The sequence below is a fragment of the Thalassophryne amazonica genome, chromosome 3 (genome assembly GCF_902500255.1).
Source record: "Thalassophryne amazonica chromosome 3, fThaAma1.1, whole genome shotgun sequence".
NCBI lineage: Eukaryota > Metazoa > Chordata > Actinopteri > Batrachoidiformes > Batrachoididae > Thalassophryne > Thalassophryne amazonica.
This window is the reverse complement of record NC_047105.1, coordinates 32,929,282-32,951,629: the sequence shown is the minus strand read 5'-3', so window position 1 is coordinate 32,951,629 and position 22,348 is coordinate 32,929,282. Positions and strand designations below refer to the sequence as shown.

Sequence of the window (22,348 nt, the reverse complement as noted above, 5' to 3'; positions counted from 1 at the left end):
CGGTCCCCATAAAAATCAGTCCCCCCGACAGTGGTGGCTCCAGAGATTTTTTTTTTTCTGCAAGTGCTGTGGGGGAGCTTGATATTTTTATGAGGGTGCTATGGGCTCATGTGTCGTGACGGCTCTCTACTACACCTCTACCACATTCACGGGCGTGCATACACATAGCCACATTCTGATCTGCAACAGTCACTAATGACATACAGGATGACCAAAATCACACACACAAACCCAGGCTACTGTTCAGTACAAATATTCACAGACCTACACATTTAGCCTATAGCCTCAGGAGAAAAATGCTAAAGGCAGGTAGAGAGAAAATCTTTCACCTACCTTTGATGTCTTCATAACAGCACAATGCACCTGTTATTGCATTTAAGAGCAACATCAATGATTTGGTTCCTGTCCAGAGGCCGTGTTCTCTGACGGGTAACTGCCAGGAGTGACACCGGGTCACTGGTTTGTCTGTGCCTACTGCTGTTTCTCAGGTAGTTCTTTAGGCGACACAGACTTCACTTCTTTCCAATTCCACTCATGGATATTTGGGCAGCAAAAAATGAACCATTTCAGCAACTTTAAACTACACTCACTGCAGTACGACATCATCATTGATGCTGGAAGTCTCCTCTAGGCTTGACTACTGTAACTCCCTGCTCTTTGGGAACTCTGGAAAAACCTTCAAAGGCTTCAATACATTTGAAACAGTGCAGCTAGAATTCTGATTAGAGTATGTAAACAGGAGCACATTACATCTATACTCCATAACCTTCACTGGTTTCCCATCACCTACAAAATCTATTTTAAGATTGCTCTCATCACTTACCAATGCATCCATGGCAATGCCCCCACATACGTCAAAGACCTCCTCACTCCTCACACATCCGCCAGTTCCCTCCGTTCATACAACACTAATCTTGTCCACCCCCCTCGCACCAAACGTCACACCATGGGAGACACAGCCTTCTGTTCAGCTGCCCCTCATATTGGAACTCCCTCCCTGACCACCAAAGGACTCCACAAACTGTGGAAGCTTTTAAAAAGCCTCAAAACATACCTGTTTTGACAGGCCTATCACAGGTCTCAATAATTTGAATCTGTGGCATCTTTTTCTTTTTATTCTATTTTATTATTTTATGGATTTATTATATTCTGGTGACTGTTTTTATCTTAAGATTTTATTTTTATTCTCTTATTTATCCTTGGTTTTATTATTTTCCCTGTAGACTTTAAGATTTTTATTAATCAAAGGTGCATTATAAATGAAATTTATTATTATTGTCATGACATTGTTGAAGGTGATGTCATTGAACGTCACGTTACGCTCATCTTGTGCAAAACAATCAGTTCTATTGATGAATGTTTATTTTCTTTTATGAGTGGAGTATTTATCTAATCACATAAATCTGAAAATGCCATAAATGTCTTACTGTGGAAAACTGAAAGGAAGATGTCATCACCCTGCCTCTGCAACATGTTGTTCACAGTGTAATTTAACAGTCTAATTTAGTATAGTATTTTTTTTTTTCTTCTTGTTGGTGGTGGGACAAAGTGCTGGTGTCCTCCAGCTGAAAAACTCACCCGGACAGACAGACGCTGAGGGGCTTCTTAAAAACTCTTCCAAAAAAAAAAAAACAAAAAAAAAAACTTAAAAAAATGCTTAACAAATAACTTCCATCATAACAAATTAATGCATTTCCAGATGTCATCTTCCAAAACAAGGGTGTCATGTGGAGTTTTCAACAGTTTTCATCTGTGATGAAGAATCCTGGCAACAGGTCAGATTAAAAAAAACTTTATTTAATCCGTGAGCAGGCTTCTAAAGTTTTAGCTTTTGTTGTTAGCCCCATATCGTCTCCATTTTTTGTAGAAGCCTTACAATGCCACATACAGCCCTGGAATATGTACTACAGCATTTTCACTCAGTTTCACTGGATCTGTGAGAACGGAGACATTTCTTGAATGGAACACTTTTTGAAAATGACAAAGAAAAAGACTGTGTAGCAGAAGCTTAGTTTCAGTGTGGACAAGGCCTTAAAAACATGGGATGAAATTAAATTAAAATAGTAAATGAGAATTATTTTCTTGGGGGTGCTATGACAAATCCGGGGGAGCGCTTGCACCCCTAGTGCCCCCTTGGCACCGCCCATGCCCCCTGATGATGTGGTTCATGGATTAACACCTCGTTTAGGCGCTTCAGACTGCCTCCAGTCATCATCTATCTTAGCAACAGATATCTGAAGCTTTTGTACAACAATCATTTCCACATAAATTCAGCATTATTTCATCATAAACGATGGAGGAAGTGATCAGAGCGCCGCGGCTAAATGAGCTGCTAGCTGATGTATTCACTGCGCGTCGGCCATTTCAAAGCGTCACAGAATTTTGCAGAGTTTCTGCTTAAAACGGCCTTCTTTCTGCTTAAAACTGACTTCAGAATGATTTAAGGGGTTTTACCTTTATCATCTGATGGTTAATAATCCCATTAATCAATTTGATTGCTTTGGGTGAAGAGACTTTGTCTAAGACGTGCTGCTGTGGTCTGAAGTGATGCATGCGCAGATACAAAAGGCGGCGGTCAGCATTTGAATTTTTTTACTTCTTAAAATAGGTCGAGGTTAGCCATCTTTGAATTTGTCCCAAGAAGCCTCCCTGTGAATTTGAAGACCGTGGCAGTAATAGGACTGGAGTTATGCTGAGCACAGACAGACAGACAGAAAGACAGACAGACACAAACTCTTCGCAAGACCCGATGGCTATATTTTGGCCTCGGGTAAAAATGCCAGAGGTAGATTTCCCTTGCCACTGTTGCCAGTGTCCTTGCACAAGGGGTGGGTAAGGTTCATCATTATTCGTGTATTGTGTTGGGGTGAGTTATGTTATGATTTTGTGCTGTAAAAATATACTGAACAACAACAGTAATAACTGGCATTGCACTTTCTAGCCATTTAAATGGGTAGTAAATGGACTGCATTTATATAGCGCTTTTCCATCTACATCAGACACTCAAAGCGCTTTACAATTATGCCTCACATTCACCCTGATGTCAGGGTGCTGCCATACAAGGTTCTCACTACACACTGGGAGCAATAGGGGATTAAAGGCCTTGCCCAAAGGCCCTTAGTGATTTTCCAGTCAGGCGGGGATTTGAACCCCTGATCTTCTGGACAGAAGCCCAACACCATTTATATACAAAGTGCTTCCAAAACAAAATGCAACAAAACAATGAATGTTTCTTCAGGTTTCAGTCATTATCAAGATACACGGCAAACTGGTGGCAGTATATTACATTATACATACGTCATGATAAATATCAATAAGTATCAGTATGGTAAAAAAATATATATCATGATAATATTTTTCTCATATCACACAGCCTCTACCAATAAGAACATCCTCCTGACAGGAAATCATGGTGGAGGTTCCATCGTACTATGCTCTGCCTCTGCTGAAAGCACTGAATATATAAAAGGAAGAATGAAATCAGAAGATTAATAATGCATTTTAGAGTGGAATGTGTTCCCCAGCCTCAGAACACTAGATTTGAGACAAAGGTTTTTGGTATTTCAGCAGGACAATGACTGAAAGCATACTTCCAACAGTACTAAAAAATGGTTGAAAAGGAAAGAATAGACTGTAATAAACTGGCCACCAGTGAGTTCTGACCTAAATTTAATTGAAAACCTTTGAAGAAAGCTGAAATCTGGCCTTGCAACAGCTTGAACACATATCGGTGGAAGAGTGATAAAAGCTACCAACAGACAGATGCACGAAACATCGACATGGCTGCAAGAAAAAGGTTTAGAGATGCTCATTTACATTGTTCTGAAGAGTTTAAAATGAAGGAATTGAAATTCAGGAGTGCCAATAATTTTCACTGGTATGGTATATTAGATCCTGATGGAGAATTTCTTTTTTTTCTTTATATGTCCTGTGCAGGGTAGAACAGGTGGATATGAATTTGACTACTGATATGGTTTGAGTCCTGATCATGCTCTCCAATTGTGCCCTTGGATAAGGCACTTCATGTCCACCCAGGTGTAAAAGAGTACCAGCCCTGGCTGGGGAATTATCCTGCAATCGACCGGTGTTATATCCCGGTGGGTGGTGTAGACTTTCATCCGCTTCACGCTGTGGTATCTGGGATACATACCGGCAGCACTGGGCCTCAGGGCCTATATAGGACTTATGTCTTCCTGCAGTGCAGGGTCAGTAGATTATGTTGTTCAAGGATACGTAGACAGGTTGGGCCATGCTGGGATTTAACATGGGCTAATTCTGCAAAGAGGGGTAACCTTTGTGTAGTTGTTTCTAAATCTCCTCAAGTGACTCTTAATGCCAACCCAGAGCAAACATGGAGGCAAATGTAAATTCAGCTTGGGACTCCGGCAAGGGCGGTCGCATTCCTCCCCTCTCCTCTCCTCCTTTTCTGTTCTCGATCTCTGTTCCGACTTTCAAAGTCCCAGCTTCACCAGACTGTGAATTCTTCAAATTAAGATTTGGATTACCATGGATTGATCAGATGGTCCCTCAATTGCTATGACACCATTTTTTTTGACAAGGAAATCATGGTTGGGGGACTCGGCATGCCCTCATGGAACCTACCCAGCGGGCTATGTTCTCAACGCCTGGGAGTAATGGTGCGTGGCGTGGTCAGCTCCACTCTCTGTGGAAGACATTGAGGATTTATTTGTATTTGCTTTTATGGTGGGAGGTTTGGCGCTGATTGGTTTGTGGGCTGCCCTGACCCAAAGGAATATTAGCAAGACAGCTGCTACCAAAATGTCATCCCCTCATCTGTCCGTCATAATTATTGAGTTGGGCAAGACAATACAATCTTAGACTGTGTTAACTCTTGAAGTCAAACACAACATGGATACCATCTTGGAGCATATCGCTGCATTGTAAAAGAATGTGTTGTTGTTCCCCCTAATAAATATATGTAGTACCAATTAAGTAAAATTAAATTATCTTGCATGGATGTGCTTTTTTGAGTTGGGGCTACATATATTTATTAGATGGAAATCCTGCACATAATTTAATTGAGTTCATCCAATGAGTAATTTTTTTGAGTGATACACTCAAAAAACTGACTCATTGGATTGGATTTCCATCTGGGTTGTACCCTGTTGTATCTTGAAATTGTGGAACTTGTGACATGTATGTGGTTATCTTGTTTTGTATATGGAACGTCTTATAAGTCCATGTGGGCTGGGCACCAGTGGTCCATGACACTTTAATAAAAATCAATCAGTCAATCAATCATTCAACCAATCCATCTAAATATATATATATATATATATATATATATATATATATATATATATAATATATATATATATATATATATATATATATATATTCCAACGAAATTAAGTTTCATTATGTTGCATGGATCTGCATTAGTTGAGTTGGGGCTACATACACTCAACAAAAATATAAACTCAACACTTTTGGTTTTGCTCCCATTTTGTATGAGATGAACTCAAAGATCTAAAACTTTTTCCACATACACAATATCACCATTTCCCTCAAATATTGTTTACAAACCAGTCTAAATCTGTGATAGTGAGCACTTCTCCTTTGCTGAGATAATCCATCCCACCTCACAGCTGTGCCATACCAAGATGCTGATTAGACACGATAATTAGTGCACAGGTGTGCCTTAGACTGTCCACAATAAAAGGCCACTCTGAAAGGTGCAGTTTTATCACACAGCACAATGCCACAGATGTCGCAAGATTTGAGGGAGCGTGCAATTGGCATGCTGACAGCAGGAATGTCAACCAGAGCTGTTGCTCGTGTATTGAATGTTCATTTCTCTACCATAAGCGTCTCCAAAGGCGTTTCAGAGAATTTGGCAGTACATCCAACCAGCCTCACAACCGCAGGACCACGTGTAACCACACCAGCCCAGGACCTCCACATCCAGCATGTTCACCTCCAAGACCAGCCACTCGGACAGCTGCTCGGTTTGCATAACCAAAGAATTTCTGCACAAACTGTCAGAAACTGTCTCAGGGAAGCTCATCTGCATGCTCGTCATCCTCATCGGGGTCTCGACCTGACTCCAGTTCGTTGTCGTAACCGACTTCAGTGGGCAAATGCTCACATTTGCTGGCGTTTGGCACATTGGAGAGGTGTTCTCTTCACGGATGAATCCCGGTTCACACTGTTCAGGGCAGATGGCAGACAGCGTGTGTGGCGTCGTGTGGGTGAGCGGTTTTCTGATGTCCATGTTGTGGATCGAGTGGCCCATGGTGGCGGTGGGGGTTATGGTATGGGCAGGCGTCTGTTATGGATGAAGAACACAGGTGCATTTTATTGATGGCATTTTGAATGCACAGAGATACCGTGACGAGATCCTGAGGCCCATTGTTGTGCCATACATCCAAGAACATCACCTCATGTTGCAGCAGGATAATGCACGGCCCCATGTTGCAAGGATCTGTACACAATTCTTGGAAGCTGAAAATGTCCCAGTTCTTGCATGGCCGGCATACTCACCGGACATGTCACCCACTGAGCATGTTTGGGATGCTCTGGACCGGCGTATAAGACAGCATGTACCAGTTCCTGCCAATATCCAGCAACTTCGCACAGCCATTGAAGAGGAGTGGACCAACATTCCACAGGCCACAATTGACAACCTGATCAACTCTATGCGAAGGAGATGTGTTGCACTGCATGAAACAAATGGTGGTCATACCAGATACTGACTGGTATCCCCCCCCAGTAAAACAAAACTGCACCTTTCAGAATGGCCTTTTATTGTGGGCAGTCTAAGGCACACCTGTGCACTAATCATGGTGTCTAATCAGCATCTTGATATGGCACACCTGTGAGGTGGGATGGATTATCTCATCAAAGGAGAAGTGCTCACTATCACAGATTTAGACTGGTTTGTGAACAATATTTGAGGGAAATGGTGATATTGTGTATGTGGAAAAAGTTTTAGATCTTTGAGTTCATCTCATACAAAATGGGAGCAAAACCAATAGTGTTGCGTTTATATTTTTGTTGAGTGTATATTGAAGTCATCCAATGAGTCTTTTTTTTATTTTGAGTAATATACTCAAAAAACTGACTCATTGGATTGGATTTCCATCTAAAAATATATATGTAGTCCCAAGTAAATTAAGTTTCATTATGTTGCATGGATGTGCTTTATTTGAGTTGGGGCTACATATATTTATTAGATAGAAATCCTGCACATAATTGAATTGAGTTCATCTAATGAGCTATTTTTGAGTGTAGTGGTGTAATTTTAATGTGTGCTGGATTGAACACAAAATAGGAAACTCCAAAGTTGGTGTTTTATCTTGTGCACATCAGGTGATTATGTTGTGGGAAATGCGTAAATTTGCCGTATCGAATGATGTGCAGGATGTAGTTTGGTTCTTTTGTGACATCCTCAGCTCATCCACTCCAACTCATATAAATCTTCTTTGGGACTTCTCTGCACTTCATCTAAATCTTTCTCCACTCATGCATCTTCCATAGACCTTGAAACTGATCATGAATGAACTCAATTACACATCTAAATCTGTATCATCTTTCACTCAGCTAATGGGCCATTCTTTGAAATTTGCAGCAGAAGAGTCCTGCTGGTGACAGGCCTGGTTTTTGTGGTGGAGCAGCACAAATTTCATTGTAGTATGACACTCCAAGGTTAAATAGAACTTCATTAAACCATTTTGAGGCAGCTGTGCATTTTGCAAAAGGGTCAATGACATGGTAAAGAAGTATAACATGTGAGTGTGCAACGTAACACTATGTTGTGCACATTTCATAAAAATACCTTGTAAAGACAATTGAAGTGTTAAATGTATTTAACACATATTTAAATGTAATAAATTTGGTAAATTCTGTAATTCAACATTCACTTTGTTTCCAGTAATTGTAACTTAACTGCCTTACAGTGTTATCTAATTTTTTAGAGATGACATTTAATCAAACAATTCAGGCTTCTCAGCAGTAACATTTCTAAAATCGTGTACTTTACATGAACAGTGAAAACAAATATCTATCATGTGACATAAATAAAATTATCAATGGCACAATAGTGGACTGCATAAATATGGATTTAACACAGAGTACTATACTGTCTCTATTTCTTAAAGTTATAGGGCCACTCAGTTTACAATGACACAAAATTTAATTTTACTGAAATCCAAGCATTATAAGTGTTGGATTATTTTAGAAACGTCTTTTTAAAATTACAGCTCATTTAAATGAAGAGAACATATTTATCTGAGGGAAATTCTACAAGAAATATTTTCAATTTATTTGGGCCTGCTACAAACATAAATTACAGAAATATTCACAGAACAATTCACAGACGAATGTATAAGAATTGCTGTTGGTGCACAGGACAGGAGGGTCGCCCAACACAAACACAACTCCCATCTCTGGATGGAGCTGCACCTTAAACAGAAAAAACAGAATCAGGCATTGGAAAGATAAAAATACTGTATAATTTACCAGCATTAATCAACAAGAAAACAGAAGAAATACTAAGGTGATCGCCGGCCGCTAGCCCTAAGCTTCAGTAAAGACCAGAATTTAGGTAAAGTTGAGGCCGCAGCCCACTCCAATTACTAATAACATGAATTAAAAGAGTAAAAGCGTTAAAACAAAACTGTACCAGTATGCTAGCCATATGAAAGGGAAAATAAGTGCGTCTTAAGTTCTGGACTTGAAAGTCTCCACAGAATCTGATTGTTTTATTGACGCAGGGAGACCATCCACAGAACAGGGCACGAAAGAGAAAGCTCTGTGACCCGCAGACACAAAGTAGTCCTGCACCCTGAGAACATAAAGCCGGGCCGGTACGTAAGGTTTAATTAGGTCAGCTAGGTAGGGAGGTGCCAGTCCATGAATAATTTTATAGGTTAGTAGCAGAACCTTAAAATCTGATCTCACTGGGACAGGAAGCCAGTGAAGAGACGCCAAAATGGGGGTAATGTGGTCGAATGTTCTGCTTCATGTCAAAAGTCTGGCTGCAGCATTTTGAACCAATTGGAGAGCCCTAATGCTAGACTGCGGTAAACCAGAAAATAGAACTTTGCAGTAGTCCAATCTAGAAGAGATGAACGCATGGATCAGGGTCTCAGCATCAGCCATGGGCAGGATGGGACGAATCTTCTGTATATTCCGCAGGTGGAGGAAAGCAGTCCTAGTAATATTTCTAATATGGAGGCCAAAGGACAATGAAGGATCAAAAATTACCCCGAGGTTCCTCACTTTGTCAGTGTGATGTATGACACACAAGCCTAGGCTGAGTGTTAACTGGTCAAATTGATGCCGATGTCTCACTGGACCAAGAACCATCATTTCAGTCTTTTCAGAGTTTAAAAGTAGGAAGTTTCTAGACATCCAGCTTCTCACTGCTGCAAGGCAGTCTTCTAAGGATTTTATGTGAACAGGATTACCAGCAGTTATCGGCATATATAACTGAGTATCATCTGCATAGCAGTGAAAGGTAATCCCAAAACACCGCAATATGTGCCCAATGGGTGCTATACAAAGGGAGAAAAGCAGGGGGCCTAGGACAGACCCCTGAGGAACCCCAAATTTCATGTCACTAAGATTAGAGGTAGTGTTACTGTACAAAACCCAGTGAGAACGACTGGTCAAGTATGACGTCAGCCATGCAAGGGCACTCCCAGTAATCCCAAAATGATTTTCCAGCCTATCAAGTAGAATATGATGATCCACTGCATCAAATGCAGCACTGAGATCTAACAGCAGCAGAACCGTAGTGGTGTCTGAGTCATTGTAAGCAGAAGATCATTCACCACTTTAGTGAGAGCCATCTCTGTGGAATGATATTTTCTAAAAGCAGACGGCAGTGGCTCAAAGAGATATTCTCAGTAAGATAGTCTACGAGCTGTCTTGACACCACTTTTTCCAGAATTTAGAGCAAAATGAGGAGATTGATATTGGCGATAGTTTTTCAATACACTAGGGTCAAGATTAGGTTTTCTTAAGTAATGGTTTAATCACTGCAGATTTGAAACATTAGGAACAGATCCAGAAGTTAAAGAAAGATTAATAATTTCCAGCATAATCGGCCCAAGAGTGGGCCACAGGTCTTAAACAGTTTTTGTTGGTATAGGATCAAATAAACAGGTTGTGCTTTTTGGTTGACGTTAGAGAGATATTATCAAATTCTGTAAATCTAGCTAATACCTCAGTAGTGGCGCTCACCTCAATACGCAGGGTGTAGTGGCCTGGGTTAAGGCATGCTGGGCTATGTTCAACCTAATGTCATCTATTTTTTTCTCAAAATAATCTAGGAATCTGTGCTGTAAAGGAGAACGAGCAGGTGGTTGTCCATGAATAAGTGTTGCCACCGTGTCGAACAAGAACTTTGGAGTTATGCTTGTTTATGATCAAATCAGAGTAATAGGTCCGCTTTGTAGCCAATAATGCATGCTTATAGTCTAAGATAGCATCACACCACGCAAGGTGGAATACTTAAATTTTGAACGACGCCATTTCCGTTCTAGACCTCTTGCTTTATGCTGAGGTCACGCAGGTAATCATTGAACCAAGGTGACTGCGATTTGGGGGAGCACGGTTTCAACACAGGTGGTGCAATCATGTCGCGTGTCGTTTTGAGCACTGAATTTAAACTATCCACAGGTCTGTCTACTGACTGGGTATTTTTCAGATGTGAAGCTAAGACATCAGGCAGTCTAGCTTCGAGTTCAGTCTTAGTTGAGGAGTTGATGCATCGCTGCAGTGATAAATAAGGTTGTTGTTCCACTAAACACGGCAGCGAAACTGTAAACTTAATAAGCGAGTGATCAGAGACCACTGATGTAAGAGGCATGATGTCAATATTCGTGACAGCAATACCACATGCAAGAACCAGATCCAGGGTATTTCCACTAATGTGCATTGAATCCCTAATGCATTGCCGAAAGCCTAATGCATCCACAATTTCCATAAATGATTTGCAGAGGGGATCAGAAGGCTTATTTATATGAACATTAAAGTCACCAATGATCAGAATGTTATCTGCAGTAGTTGACAAGTTAGAGATGAACACACCAAATTCATCTAAGAATTCAGAATATGGGCCAGGAGGCCTATATACAGTGACAAAGTAATAAGGCTGATTTTTATTCTTCTGACCTTGGCAATGCGTAATATCCTGAGCGGAGCGGAGAATCAGATGCTCAAACGAGTTATATTTGTGACCCCCAACAGCTAATAAGCTAAACCTAGATTTATAAATAAGAGCAACCCCCCCCTCCTCTTTTCTTTTTAAGGCTATTTGCAGGAGCATGTGCATGTGCACATGCATGAGCTTTTGAAAGTCACCTTTGACTGCGGGTGACGCCGTGCACATGTCGCATGCATGCTGATGTTTGTGAGATGTCTTGTAAATCACTTCAGATGTGTTATCTGTTATAACCACAGCGTTTTTTAGCTTTAGAAGTGTTTATTTCCCATATTATATGAGAAACATCCATCCATCCATCCATTTTCTTCCACTTTATCCGGAGTCGGGTCGCGGGGGCAGCAGCTCAGCAAAGCCACCCAGACCTCCCGATCCACACACACCTCCTCCAGCTCCTCCAAGGCTGTTCCCAAGCCAGCCGAGAGATGTAGTCCCTCCAGCGTGTCCTGGGTCTTCCCCGGGGCCTCCTCCCAGTGGGACGTGCCCTGAACACCTCTCCAGCGAGGCGTCCAGGGGGCATCCGGAAAAGATGCCCGAGCCACCTCAACTGACTCCTTTCGATGTGGAGGAGGAGAAACATGTTAGATTTATACAGAATTGCAGCCATTTTGGGGCATTTTCCGCTATGTTGGATCAGCAACCAGAAAGAGACCAACCAGTGATGTCAATGTGCCTCTCTGCTCTGATTGGCTGTCATTGTGTCCTAACCATAATACCTTGTGCAAGTCTGGGGAAGCTCCCACGTGATCTATGACATGACTGTGACAGACTGTATGGTCTGTACTGTCTCTGCTGTAAGTATTTCAAGGCTGCCTGTTCTTTTGAAAATTTAAGCTTCAGGGGTATGTACATGCAGACTCTTAGATGTTGACTGCAAACTTTAAATATGAAATTCCTAATTTGCAGTAGATGCACATTCCTGAACTTTCCAGCAGATGGAAGTGTTTAGCATGTGGCATATAGGTTTACAGTATGTTTCCACAAGCAAACCAAAGATGTGTTTTTCAATTGATCTGGTGCTTCAGACTTAACCACTCATCATTGCATCATTATTTTGATCTCTTAAGATGGCTGGGATGGATTAAGCAAAGCTGTAGATGAGGAAAAGAAATGCCGACATCTCAGGAAAGATATCAAAACTGTACTGCAAAAAGTCATTGTGTTTCTGTTAAGGGTGTACTTGTCCTGATAATATTAAGTTACTTGGTACCTTAGTCGGCTTTAAAAGGCTTTACAAAAATAAAATACTTATCCATTATAGCTTGGAAAATTAGGTTTACCATTTGTTGTTGTGGTTGGGTTTATGCACTGTTGCTCCTTTGGTTGTGTTTTAAAATTCTGATGCACTGTCTGAGTGGTTTTATTTGTCCACATTTCTTTTGTATTGTTGCTATGAACATATATATTTATATATATGTATGCATTGTTTACTTTATTTTTTATGGAATAAGGGGAGCGTAATCTATAAGCCTTGCTTCTGCCTTCACCCTTTCAGCACACGGGTTCATTGCCTGCTGTTTTTTTAATGACTGTGTTATTGTCTGTGTTGTTATTCTGTGTGCAAATAAATTAATGAATTAATTTACAAAAAAATTCATTCATTCAATTCATTCATTCATTCATATGCTGTTATCTTTTACTCAGTGATGATTCTATGCAATATAAGAAATCAACGCCCTGCGATAGACTGGCGTCCTGTCCAATAGACCTGTTCAAATTGTCAAATGTTACAAAATCTTTTGGGCCACATGTTGTTCTTGTTCCACTAATAAAATAAAAGATCTGTGCCAAATTTTACTGTAATCAGACATTGTTTAGGGGTCCCCCACAAGGCAACAATTTTCCCCAAACAAGCAATGTAGTAATCCAGTAATTCCAGTAATGTTCTCCTCTGGGTGACCAATCAACGCCCACTTTTTGGTGATTAGAAGCCATCACATGTACCTGTTAAAGAAAATAATGGCATCAGAGTCTTGCCAGTGCAGGGAGAGGAAAATGTGTCACTCTGGGGACCTCTAAATCTTATCTGATTGAGTTCAAATTTGGTCTGCACCTATAAAACCCCAAGTGGAACAAAAACAACATGTGGCTCAAAGTCTCTGACAATTTTTATTTTTCACTATATAACATGAGCAGCCCTACTGTCCAGGGTGTACCCTGTCTCATGCTAAGATAGGCACCAGCACCCCCATGTCCCTTAACTGGAATGAGAGGGTATAGAATATGGATGGATGGCTAAGAAACCGGTGACCTAAGGTGACAACTGGATGATTTTTGGGTACTGCTGGAATGACTAAGATGAGAAGTGTCACTTGCATTGTGAGAGAGTGCCAGCTATGACATTTTGGCTATGTGGCCCGTTTCTCTGTGCATGATCCAGCATGCAGGTGCCTGAGTGTTGAGGACCCCAATAGTTGGAGAAGACCAAGAGGATGTTCACGTTTCACTTGGCTGTGGCACATAGATGGTTATTTTCGAGATGTAGGAATGGACCGTTATCTGCCTGGGTGGTTGCCATCCAGCAACAGGGGTGGTTCCATGGTGTTGTGGACACAACACCAATGCATGCTGTCAGGCTTGACTTGGTCATTGAGTATGATACCTTAAATGAAGACATGAGCTCACAGTCGCACACAGTATTGTGTAGCTCTCTTTAGTCATTCTAAAGGTTGTGACTGTTGCCCAGTGTCATTAAAAAAAATGTACAATTCATAAAGGTCACAACTGCAGTAAATTATTCCTGCAAGCTTTTATTGTTTGTTGATGGAGAACCAAGGAGAAAATTCTCGTTACTGTTGCATGTTCTAACCATTGTGCACGTTTCTTTTCCAGTTCATGTGAAGGCGGGAACCTGTGAGGTAATTGCTGCACATCGATGCTGCAACAAGAACAAGATCGAGGAGAGATCCCAGACTGTCAAATGCTCTTGCTTCCCAGGACAAGTGGCTGGAACAACACGAGCAGCTCCATCTTGTGTCGATGGTATGTCAAGATTCTCATTATGTTTTTGGTAATGATTTCAAACCAATGCATGTGACGAGGGTGGAAAGACAACCTGGTCCCAAACTCTCACACCTGCCACTTTGGCTCTGGTTCTTATTTTTCTAATGATTTGGCCATGAATGCTGAATGGTTAAGATGATCACAATCTGCAAAGGTTTGTCCTAAAAGCTTTGTGATGTTCAAAAACAAGTCATTATTTTCCCCTTTACTATCTTATTCAGACTTTGTGCGGATAGACATCTGAGGGAACTTCAAAATTTATAATCTAGGTTCTATTTTTAGATTTAGGTACGTTCGATTTAGGTATCATTTCATGTTGGATAAAACCAAAATTAATCGTGTATTATTGCTTTAACCCTCTGGGGTCCGAGGGCATTTTTTGGACAGTTCACTGTTTTATTATTGCTGTTAACAACTCTCCCTACATCCCACAATCAAGTTTTATGCCTCTTTTTTCAGGACAACCTGTGCTTTCATAATATATATGCTTTTGTTGTGTTTTATGTTTTCCATATGCGTATTTTTTTTACTGTAACTCCGCCATAGTTTGTCCAATCCGAATGATTCAAGTGCATTGTTAAGCTAACACCAAGTGCTTTCCAATGATATATGGTGTATTACGGTAAATGTAAGCCTGTGACGTCATCACGCAGAGGAAAAACACAGAAGTTTCACACTAGTGCGCCGCTGATTCTCATTACTGTAAGTTCTCATGTAAGCCCTCAATTTGAAAAATTTCAACACTGACAGCAAGCCAAGAACCCGTGCTTTCCAACAGTATGCTATATGTTGCATATATTACAGTAAAGTGCGTTCGGTGACTTTTGAAACGAGGGAAAAGTATGAAAACGAGCGCAAAAGTGACAGAAAAGTACAGAGACAGACAGCAAACATAAATGTAGTAATTTTTGAGGAAAAGGCAGGGTGGTAGTATCATTTGTGAAGGTGTGTGTGTGATGGTGTGTGTCCATCAGCCACAAGCCACTGCCCGGTGCCAACAAGCAGTGGAAACCCAACTTGCCAGCGATCCACAAAGGGGCGGCGTTCTTGCAAGGTTTGCAAGAGGTCAACCTGCTGGATGTGCAAACTTTGTAAAATTGGCCTCTGTCTTCAGCCAGACAGAAACTGTTACAAACAGTACCACACTGACAGTGGACTGATGTAGTTTAGATCTAATTTTGATTCTTGGTTATATATTTGTATATAGTTTGACACTTTATTGTTTTATTCATATTGTATAATTTTGCACAAAATGAGTGATCAAATGAGTGATTTATTGCACATTTTAATAATACAGATAATAATTGATATATTTATATATAGTTTTGCACTTTGTTGTTATTCATATTGTTTAGTTCTGCACTTTAAAATTGGTTACTTTTTGCATATTTTCGCCTTGTAAAAGGTATACTTTTGCACTGTTTCTGCACTGTTTCTGAGTTCTAGACACACAGAATTAATTATTTTGATTGTAAACACATACAGCTTCCTGTTAAAAATGTGAAATCCAAACTTCCTTTACATAACAATCATTTTTCACTAAAAAACTGAAAAAAATCAAGTTCGTTTTTGTGTTTTTTCTCATTTTAAATGCTAAAACTTACAAATAATGTGTATAAATAGTTAATCAGGTGTAATATAATTGAAATTCAGGTACTCTTGGAAACTGGTACCAAAGCAAACAAACATAGAGCATTATTTCTTAATTTTATTGCTATAATAAAATATTATAACCAATCGTCCATTTATAGCCTCAGTAGGTAAAGGGTTAATAAAGGTTTATAATCAGAAATAAGAAAGGAAAAAGTAAAGTGGAAATAATTTTCCACATGCTTTTATTCAAAACACACAGCAAACTATAATAAACAACTGTTTTGACACTTTATAAAGGTAAATTGAGGTCTTGTGTGAAAGACTGTACAACATAAAGGTTCAAACAATAAACACAAATGCACATTTTGAACAATATACAACCCTCATAGCCGCTGCGTTACACAGCAGCAATGAGGAAAAAAACCCCATCAGCACAGAAAAACAATAATCACACAGACAAACAGACGCAGGATGACAACCGAGATTTGAAGGTCCAGTTTATCAGAACACTCCGGAGGCAGCCTATTAGGCGCCGTCAGTGGCCTTGTCCGACAATCCTGGAAGGGGGAGGGGCTCAGTCCTGAGCAGTCCACTGTCCACAGTCAACGTCAGAGCTGGAGAAGCTGAGGGTAGGGGGATGACCAGGGAGCGAGGCTTAAGTGTTGATCTTCTTGAGGAGGTTTTTTTATCACAGCGGCCTTGAAGTGCAGCTGTGTTTGGGGAAGCCAAATGAATATCCAGATTAGCAGACGCCTGAAAGATTCCACAGTTCTGAGAACAGAGTGGCTCTCAATACATCTGAATGTAGGATGTGGTCTTTACTGACGGTCAAAGCGGGTTTCCAGAGCTGCAATCCTGCCCAAGATGTTTTCCAGCATGCGGTTAACACCCGCCGACTGCACAGCCACTGCCTTCCAAATCGAATCAATCATGTAGGGCAGCCTGGACGGCCCAATTAATGCTGCTTCCACTTTCTTAATTTTCCGGTAAACCAGCGCCATGCCCGCTCCACACAGCAGAAAGCCAGTCACCACCAAGCCAAACATATACACATCTTTGACGTCCTCCACAGAAAGCATGTAAAGGCACATGACCTGCCATCTCCTCCACGAGTCCATCACGTAACCCATCACATGCATCCCGGGAGGACAGGTCGGGTCCTCCGCCCTCGAATGTCTTGTGGAAAAAATAGTGTCAATTGCGTTCAGAGACCACTTTAACAGATCCATTTTTGTTGTTTTCCACAAGAGCAAAGCTGCAGCCTCACAGACAACACGCCACAGAAGCAGGAAAGATAAGGAGGGAGGGAGAAGAGAAAAATGCATCCGTCTCGGCCGAGTGCAAGCTGGCAAAAAACAAAAACAAAAAAAAAACAGAGTTACCAGAGTTATCCAGTAACATTCACATGCAAACTAGTGGAGCAATCCTGATAGTTACACACTCTTTGTTTGAGCACGTGAGATTGTCATCAGAGGCTCTCCGTCTGATCTGTCTGCTTTCACTGATCGCTGTGCATAATGGTGCAGGGCTCCATTGCATTGGAGCCCAATAGTATGTACTCATTGGAGCACCCAGGGGGCTATTCAAACGGGTCAACTAGTAACACATCACTCCTGAAAACGATCTTTGGCTTTTCACGTGAGGTAAATCTGCCCTACGATTGGATTTTGGAAAACTATGTGACGGTGAACCAATTCAGATAGGACAGTCACATTGCACACGTCATCACACAGCTTCTATGAGGAGTACAAAGATGGCCGATGGCTGGCTCGAAAGTCTGCAGAGTTAACTTTTCAGCAAAAAAAAAGTAAGTTTCTCTCTCATATCATTAAAAAGTTATTTATAATTTATTAAAGCTTGGTCTTAGCCATTGTATACGACGGCGTCTGCCCCAAAGGGTTATAAGAGAGTAACTGTGGTGTGGTCGGTGGAGGTAATGACACCAAGCTATTGATGTTAATTGGTGGCAGTGGTGCAACTATACAAATTAAATAGCGCTAAAAATTTTACTTGACAGAGATACTGGAGCACAGACTCCTTAGATGGTCTAACTGAACTAACTGCAAACCAAGCCATATTATCTTAGATACTGGTAATAAAATGCTTATAAAGAATAAACATGGTGAAGTCCACACTAGTTAAAGTAGACCTGCATTGAAATAAATCAATCAATCAATCAACTTTTTTCTTATATAGCGCCAAATCACAACAAACAGTTGCCCCAAGGCGCTCTATATTGTAAGGCAAGGCCATACAATAATTATGAAAAACCCCAACGGTCAAAACGACCCCCTATGAGCAAGCACTTGGCTACAGTGGGAAGGAAAAACTCCCTTTTAACAGGAAGAAACCTCCAGCAGAACCAGGCTCAGGGAGGGGCAGTCTTCTGCTGAGACTGGTTGGGGCTGAGGGAAAGAACCAGGAAAAAGACATGCTGTGAAGGGGGGCAGAGATCGATCACTAATGATTAAATGCAGAGTGATGCATACGGAGCAAAAAGAGAAAGAAACAGTGCATCATGGGAACCCCCCCACAGTCTACGTCTAAAGCAGCATAACCAAGGGATGGTCCAAGGTCACCTAATCCAGCCCTAACTATAGGCCTTAGCAAAAAGGAAAGTTTTAAGCCTAATCTTAAAGTAGAGAGGGTATCTGTCTCCTGATCTGAATTGGGAGCTGGTTCCACAGGAGAGGAGCCTGAAAGCTGAAGGCTCTGCCTCCCATTCTACTCTTACAAACCCTAGGAACTACAAGTAAGCCTGCAGTCTGAGAGCGAAGCGCTCTAATGGGGTAATATGGTACTACGAGGTCCCTAAGATAAGATGGGACCTGATTATTCAAAACCTTATAAGTAAGAAGAAGAATTTTAAATTCTATTCTAGAATTAACAGGAAGCCAATGAAGAGAGGCCAACACGGGTGAGATATGCTCTCTCCTGCTAGTCCCCGTCAGTACTCTAGCTGCAGCATTCTGAACCAACTGAAGGCTTTTTTGGGAACTTTTAGGACAACCTGATAATAATGAATTACAATAGTCCAGCCTAGAGGAAATAAATGCATGAATTAATTTTTCAGCATCACTCTGAGACAAGACCTTTCTGATTTTAGAGATATTGCGTAAATGCAAAAAGGCAGTCCTACATATTTGTTTAATATGCACTTTGAATGACATATCCTGATCAAAAATGACTCCAAGATTTCTCACAGTATTACTAGAGATCAGGGAAATGCCATCCAGAGTAAGGATCTGGTTAGACACCATGCTTCTAAGATTTGTGTGGGGCCAAGTACAATAACTTCAGTTTTATCTGAGTTTAAAAGCAGGAAATTAGAGGTCATCCATGTCTTTATGTCTGTAAGACAATCCTGCAGTTTAGCTAATTGGTGTGTATCCTCTGGCTTCATGGATAGATAAAGCTGGGTATCATCTGCGTAACAATGAAAATTTAAGCATACCGTCTAATAATACTGCCTAAGGGAAGCATGTATAAAGTGAATAAAATTGGTCCTAGCACAGAACCTTGTGGACTCCATAATTAACTTTAGTCTGTGAAGAAGATTCCCCATTTACATGAACAAACTGTAATCTATTAGACAAATATGATTCAAACCACCGCAGCGCAATGCCTTTAATACCTATGACATGCTCTAATCTCTGTAATAAAATTTTATGGTCCAACAGTATCAAAAGCAGCACTGAGGTCCAACAAAAACAAGCACAGAGATAAGTCCACTGTCCGAAGCCATAAGAAGACATTTGTAACCTTCACTAATGCTGTTTCTGTACTATGATGAATTCTAAAACCTGACTGTAAACTCTTCAAATAGACCATTCCTCTGCAGGTGATCAGTTAGCTGTTTACAACTACCCTCTCAAGAATCTTTGAGAGAAAAGGAAGGTTGGAGATTGGCCTATAATTAGCTAAGATAGCTGGGTCAAGTGATGGCTTTTTAAGTAATGGTTTAATTACTGCCACCTTAAAGGCCTGTGGTACATAACCAACTAACAAAGATAGATTGATCATATTTAAGATTGAAGCATTGAATAATGGTAGGACTTCCTTGAGCAGCCTGGCAGGAATGGGGTCTAATAAACATGTTGATGGTTTGGATGAAGTAACTAATGAAAATAACTCAGACAGAACAATCGGAGAGAAAGAGTCTAACCAAATACCGGCATCACTGAAAGCAGCCAAAGATAACGATACATCTTTGGGATGGTTATGAGTAATTTTTTCTCTAATAGTCAAAATTTTGTTAGCAAAGAAAGTCATGAAGTCATTACTAGTTAAAGTTAATGGAATACTCAGCTCAATAGAGCTCTGACTCTTTGTCAGCCTGGCTACAGTGCTGAAAAGAAACCTGGGGTTGTTCTTATTTTTTTTCAATTAGTGATGAGTAGAAAGATGTCCTAGCTTTACGGAGGGCTTTTTTATAGAGCAACAAACTCTTTTTCCAGGCTAAGTGAAGATCTTCTAAATTAGTGAGACGCCATTTCCTCTCCAACTTACGGGTTATCTGCTTTAAGCTACGAGTTTGTGAGTTATACCACGGAGTCAGACACTTCTGATTTAAAGCTCTCTTTTTCAGAGGAGCTACAGCATCCAAGGTTGTCTTCAATGAGGATGTAAAACTATTGACGAGATACTCTAACTCCCTTACAGAGTTTAGGTAGCTACTCTGCTCTGTGTTGGTATATGACATTAGAGAACATAAAGAAGGAATCATATCCTTAAACCTAGTTACAGCGCTTTCTGAAAGACTTCTAGTGTAATGAAACTTATTCCCCACTGCAGGGTAGTCCATCAGAGTAAATGTAAATGTTATTAAAAAATGATCAGACAGAAGGGAGTTTTCAGGGAATACTGTTAAGTCTTCTATTTCCATACCATAAGTCAGAACAAGATCTAAGATATGATTAAAGTGGTGGTGGACTCATTTACTTTTTGAGCAAAGCCAATAGAGTCTAATAATAGATTAAATGCAGTGTTGAGGCTGTCATTCTCAGCATCGTGTGTGGATGTTAAAATCGCCCACTATAATTATCTTATCTGAGCTAAGCACTAAGTCAGACAAAAGGTCTGAAAATTCACAGAGAAACTCACAGTAACGACCAGGTGGACAATAGATATAACAAATAAAACTGGTTTTTGAGACTTCCAATTTGGATGGACAAGACTAAGAGACAAGCTTTCAAATGAATTAAAGCTCTGTCTGGGTTTTTGATTAATTAATAAGCTGAAATGGAAGATTGCTGCTAATCCTCCGCCCCGGCCCGTGCTACGAGCATTCTGACAGTTAGTGTGACTCGGGGTGTTGACTCATTTAAACTAACATATTCATCCTGCTGTAACCAGGTTTCTGTTAGGCAGAATAAATCAATACGTTGATCAATTATTATATCATTTACCAACAGGGACTTAGAAGAGAGAGACCTAATGTTTAATAGACCCATTTAACTGTTTTAGTCTGTGGTGCCGTTGAAGGTGCTATATTGTTTTTTCTTTTTGAATTTTATGCTTAAATAGATTTTTGCTGGTTATTGGTGGTCTGGGAGCAGGCACCGTCTCCACGGGGAGGGGGCAACGAGGGGACGGCAGGGGGAGAGAAGCTGCAGAGAGGTGTATAAGACCACAGCTCTGCCTCCTGGTCCCAACGCTAGACAGTCACAGTTTGGAGGATCCAAGAAAATTGGCCAGATTTCTAGAAATGAGAGCTGCTCCATCCAAAGTGGGATGGATGCCGTCTCTCCTAACAAGACCAGGTTTTCCCCAGAAGCTTTGCCAATTATCAATGAAGCCCACCTCATTTTTTGGACACCACTCAGACGCCAGCAATTCAAGGAGAACATGCGGCTAAACCTGTCACTCCGGCTGATTGGGGGAGGCCCAGAGAAAACTACAGAGTCCGACATTGTTTTTGCAAGTTGCACACCGATTTAATGTTAATTTTAGTGACCTCCAGTTGGCGTAACCGGAGTGTCATTACTGCCGACGTGAATTACAATCTTACCAAATTTACGCTTAGCCTTAGCCAGCAATTTCAAATGTCCTTCAAGTCGCCTGCTCTGGCCCCCGGAAGACAATTGACCAATGGTTGCTGGTGTCCCGCTAACTTCACATTTCTCAAAACAGAGTCGCCAATAACCAGAGTTTGATCCTCGGCGAGTGTATCGTCGAGTGGGGAAAAACGGTTAGAGATGTGACGGGTTGACGGTGTACACGGGGCTTCTTCTGTTTAGGGCTACGCTTCCTACTCACAGTCACCCAGTCAGCCTGCTTTCCCGACTGCCCGGGATCTGCCAGGGGGGAACTAACGGCGGCTAAGCTACCTTGGTCCGCACCGACTACAGGGGCCTGGCTAGCTGTAGAATTTTCCACGGTGCGGAGCCGAGTCTCCAATTCGCCAGCCTGGCCTCCAAAGCTACGAATAAGCGGCACTTATTACAAGTACCGTTACTGGCTAAAGGAGGCCGAGGAATAACTAAACATTTCACACCCAGAGCAGAAAAGTACGGGAGAGACAGGAGAAGCCGCCATGCTAAATCGGCTAAGAGCTAGTAG

The 22,348-nt window shown here is 41.1% G+C and overlaps 1 protein-coding gene across 1 annotated transcript in view; it reads left to right on the top strand.

Annotated features, from left to right (window-relative positions):
- si:dkey-238f9.1 (chemokine-like protein TAFA-2) overlaps positions 1-22,348 on the top strand; it is a 401,973-nt gene that overhangs the window by 340,847 nt on the left and 38,778 nt on the right. The window contains exon 3 of the mRNA XM_034166015.1: positions 14,024-14,173. Coding sequence (XP_034021906.1) covers positions 14,024-14,173 — 150 coding nt within the window. The remainder of the gene's footprint in view (positions 1-14,023; positions 14,174-22,348) is intronic.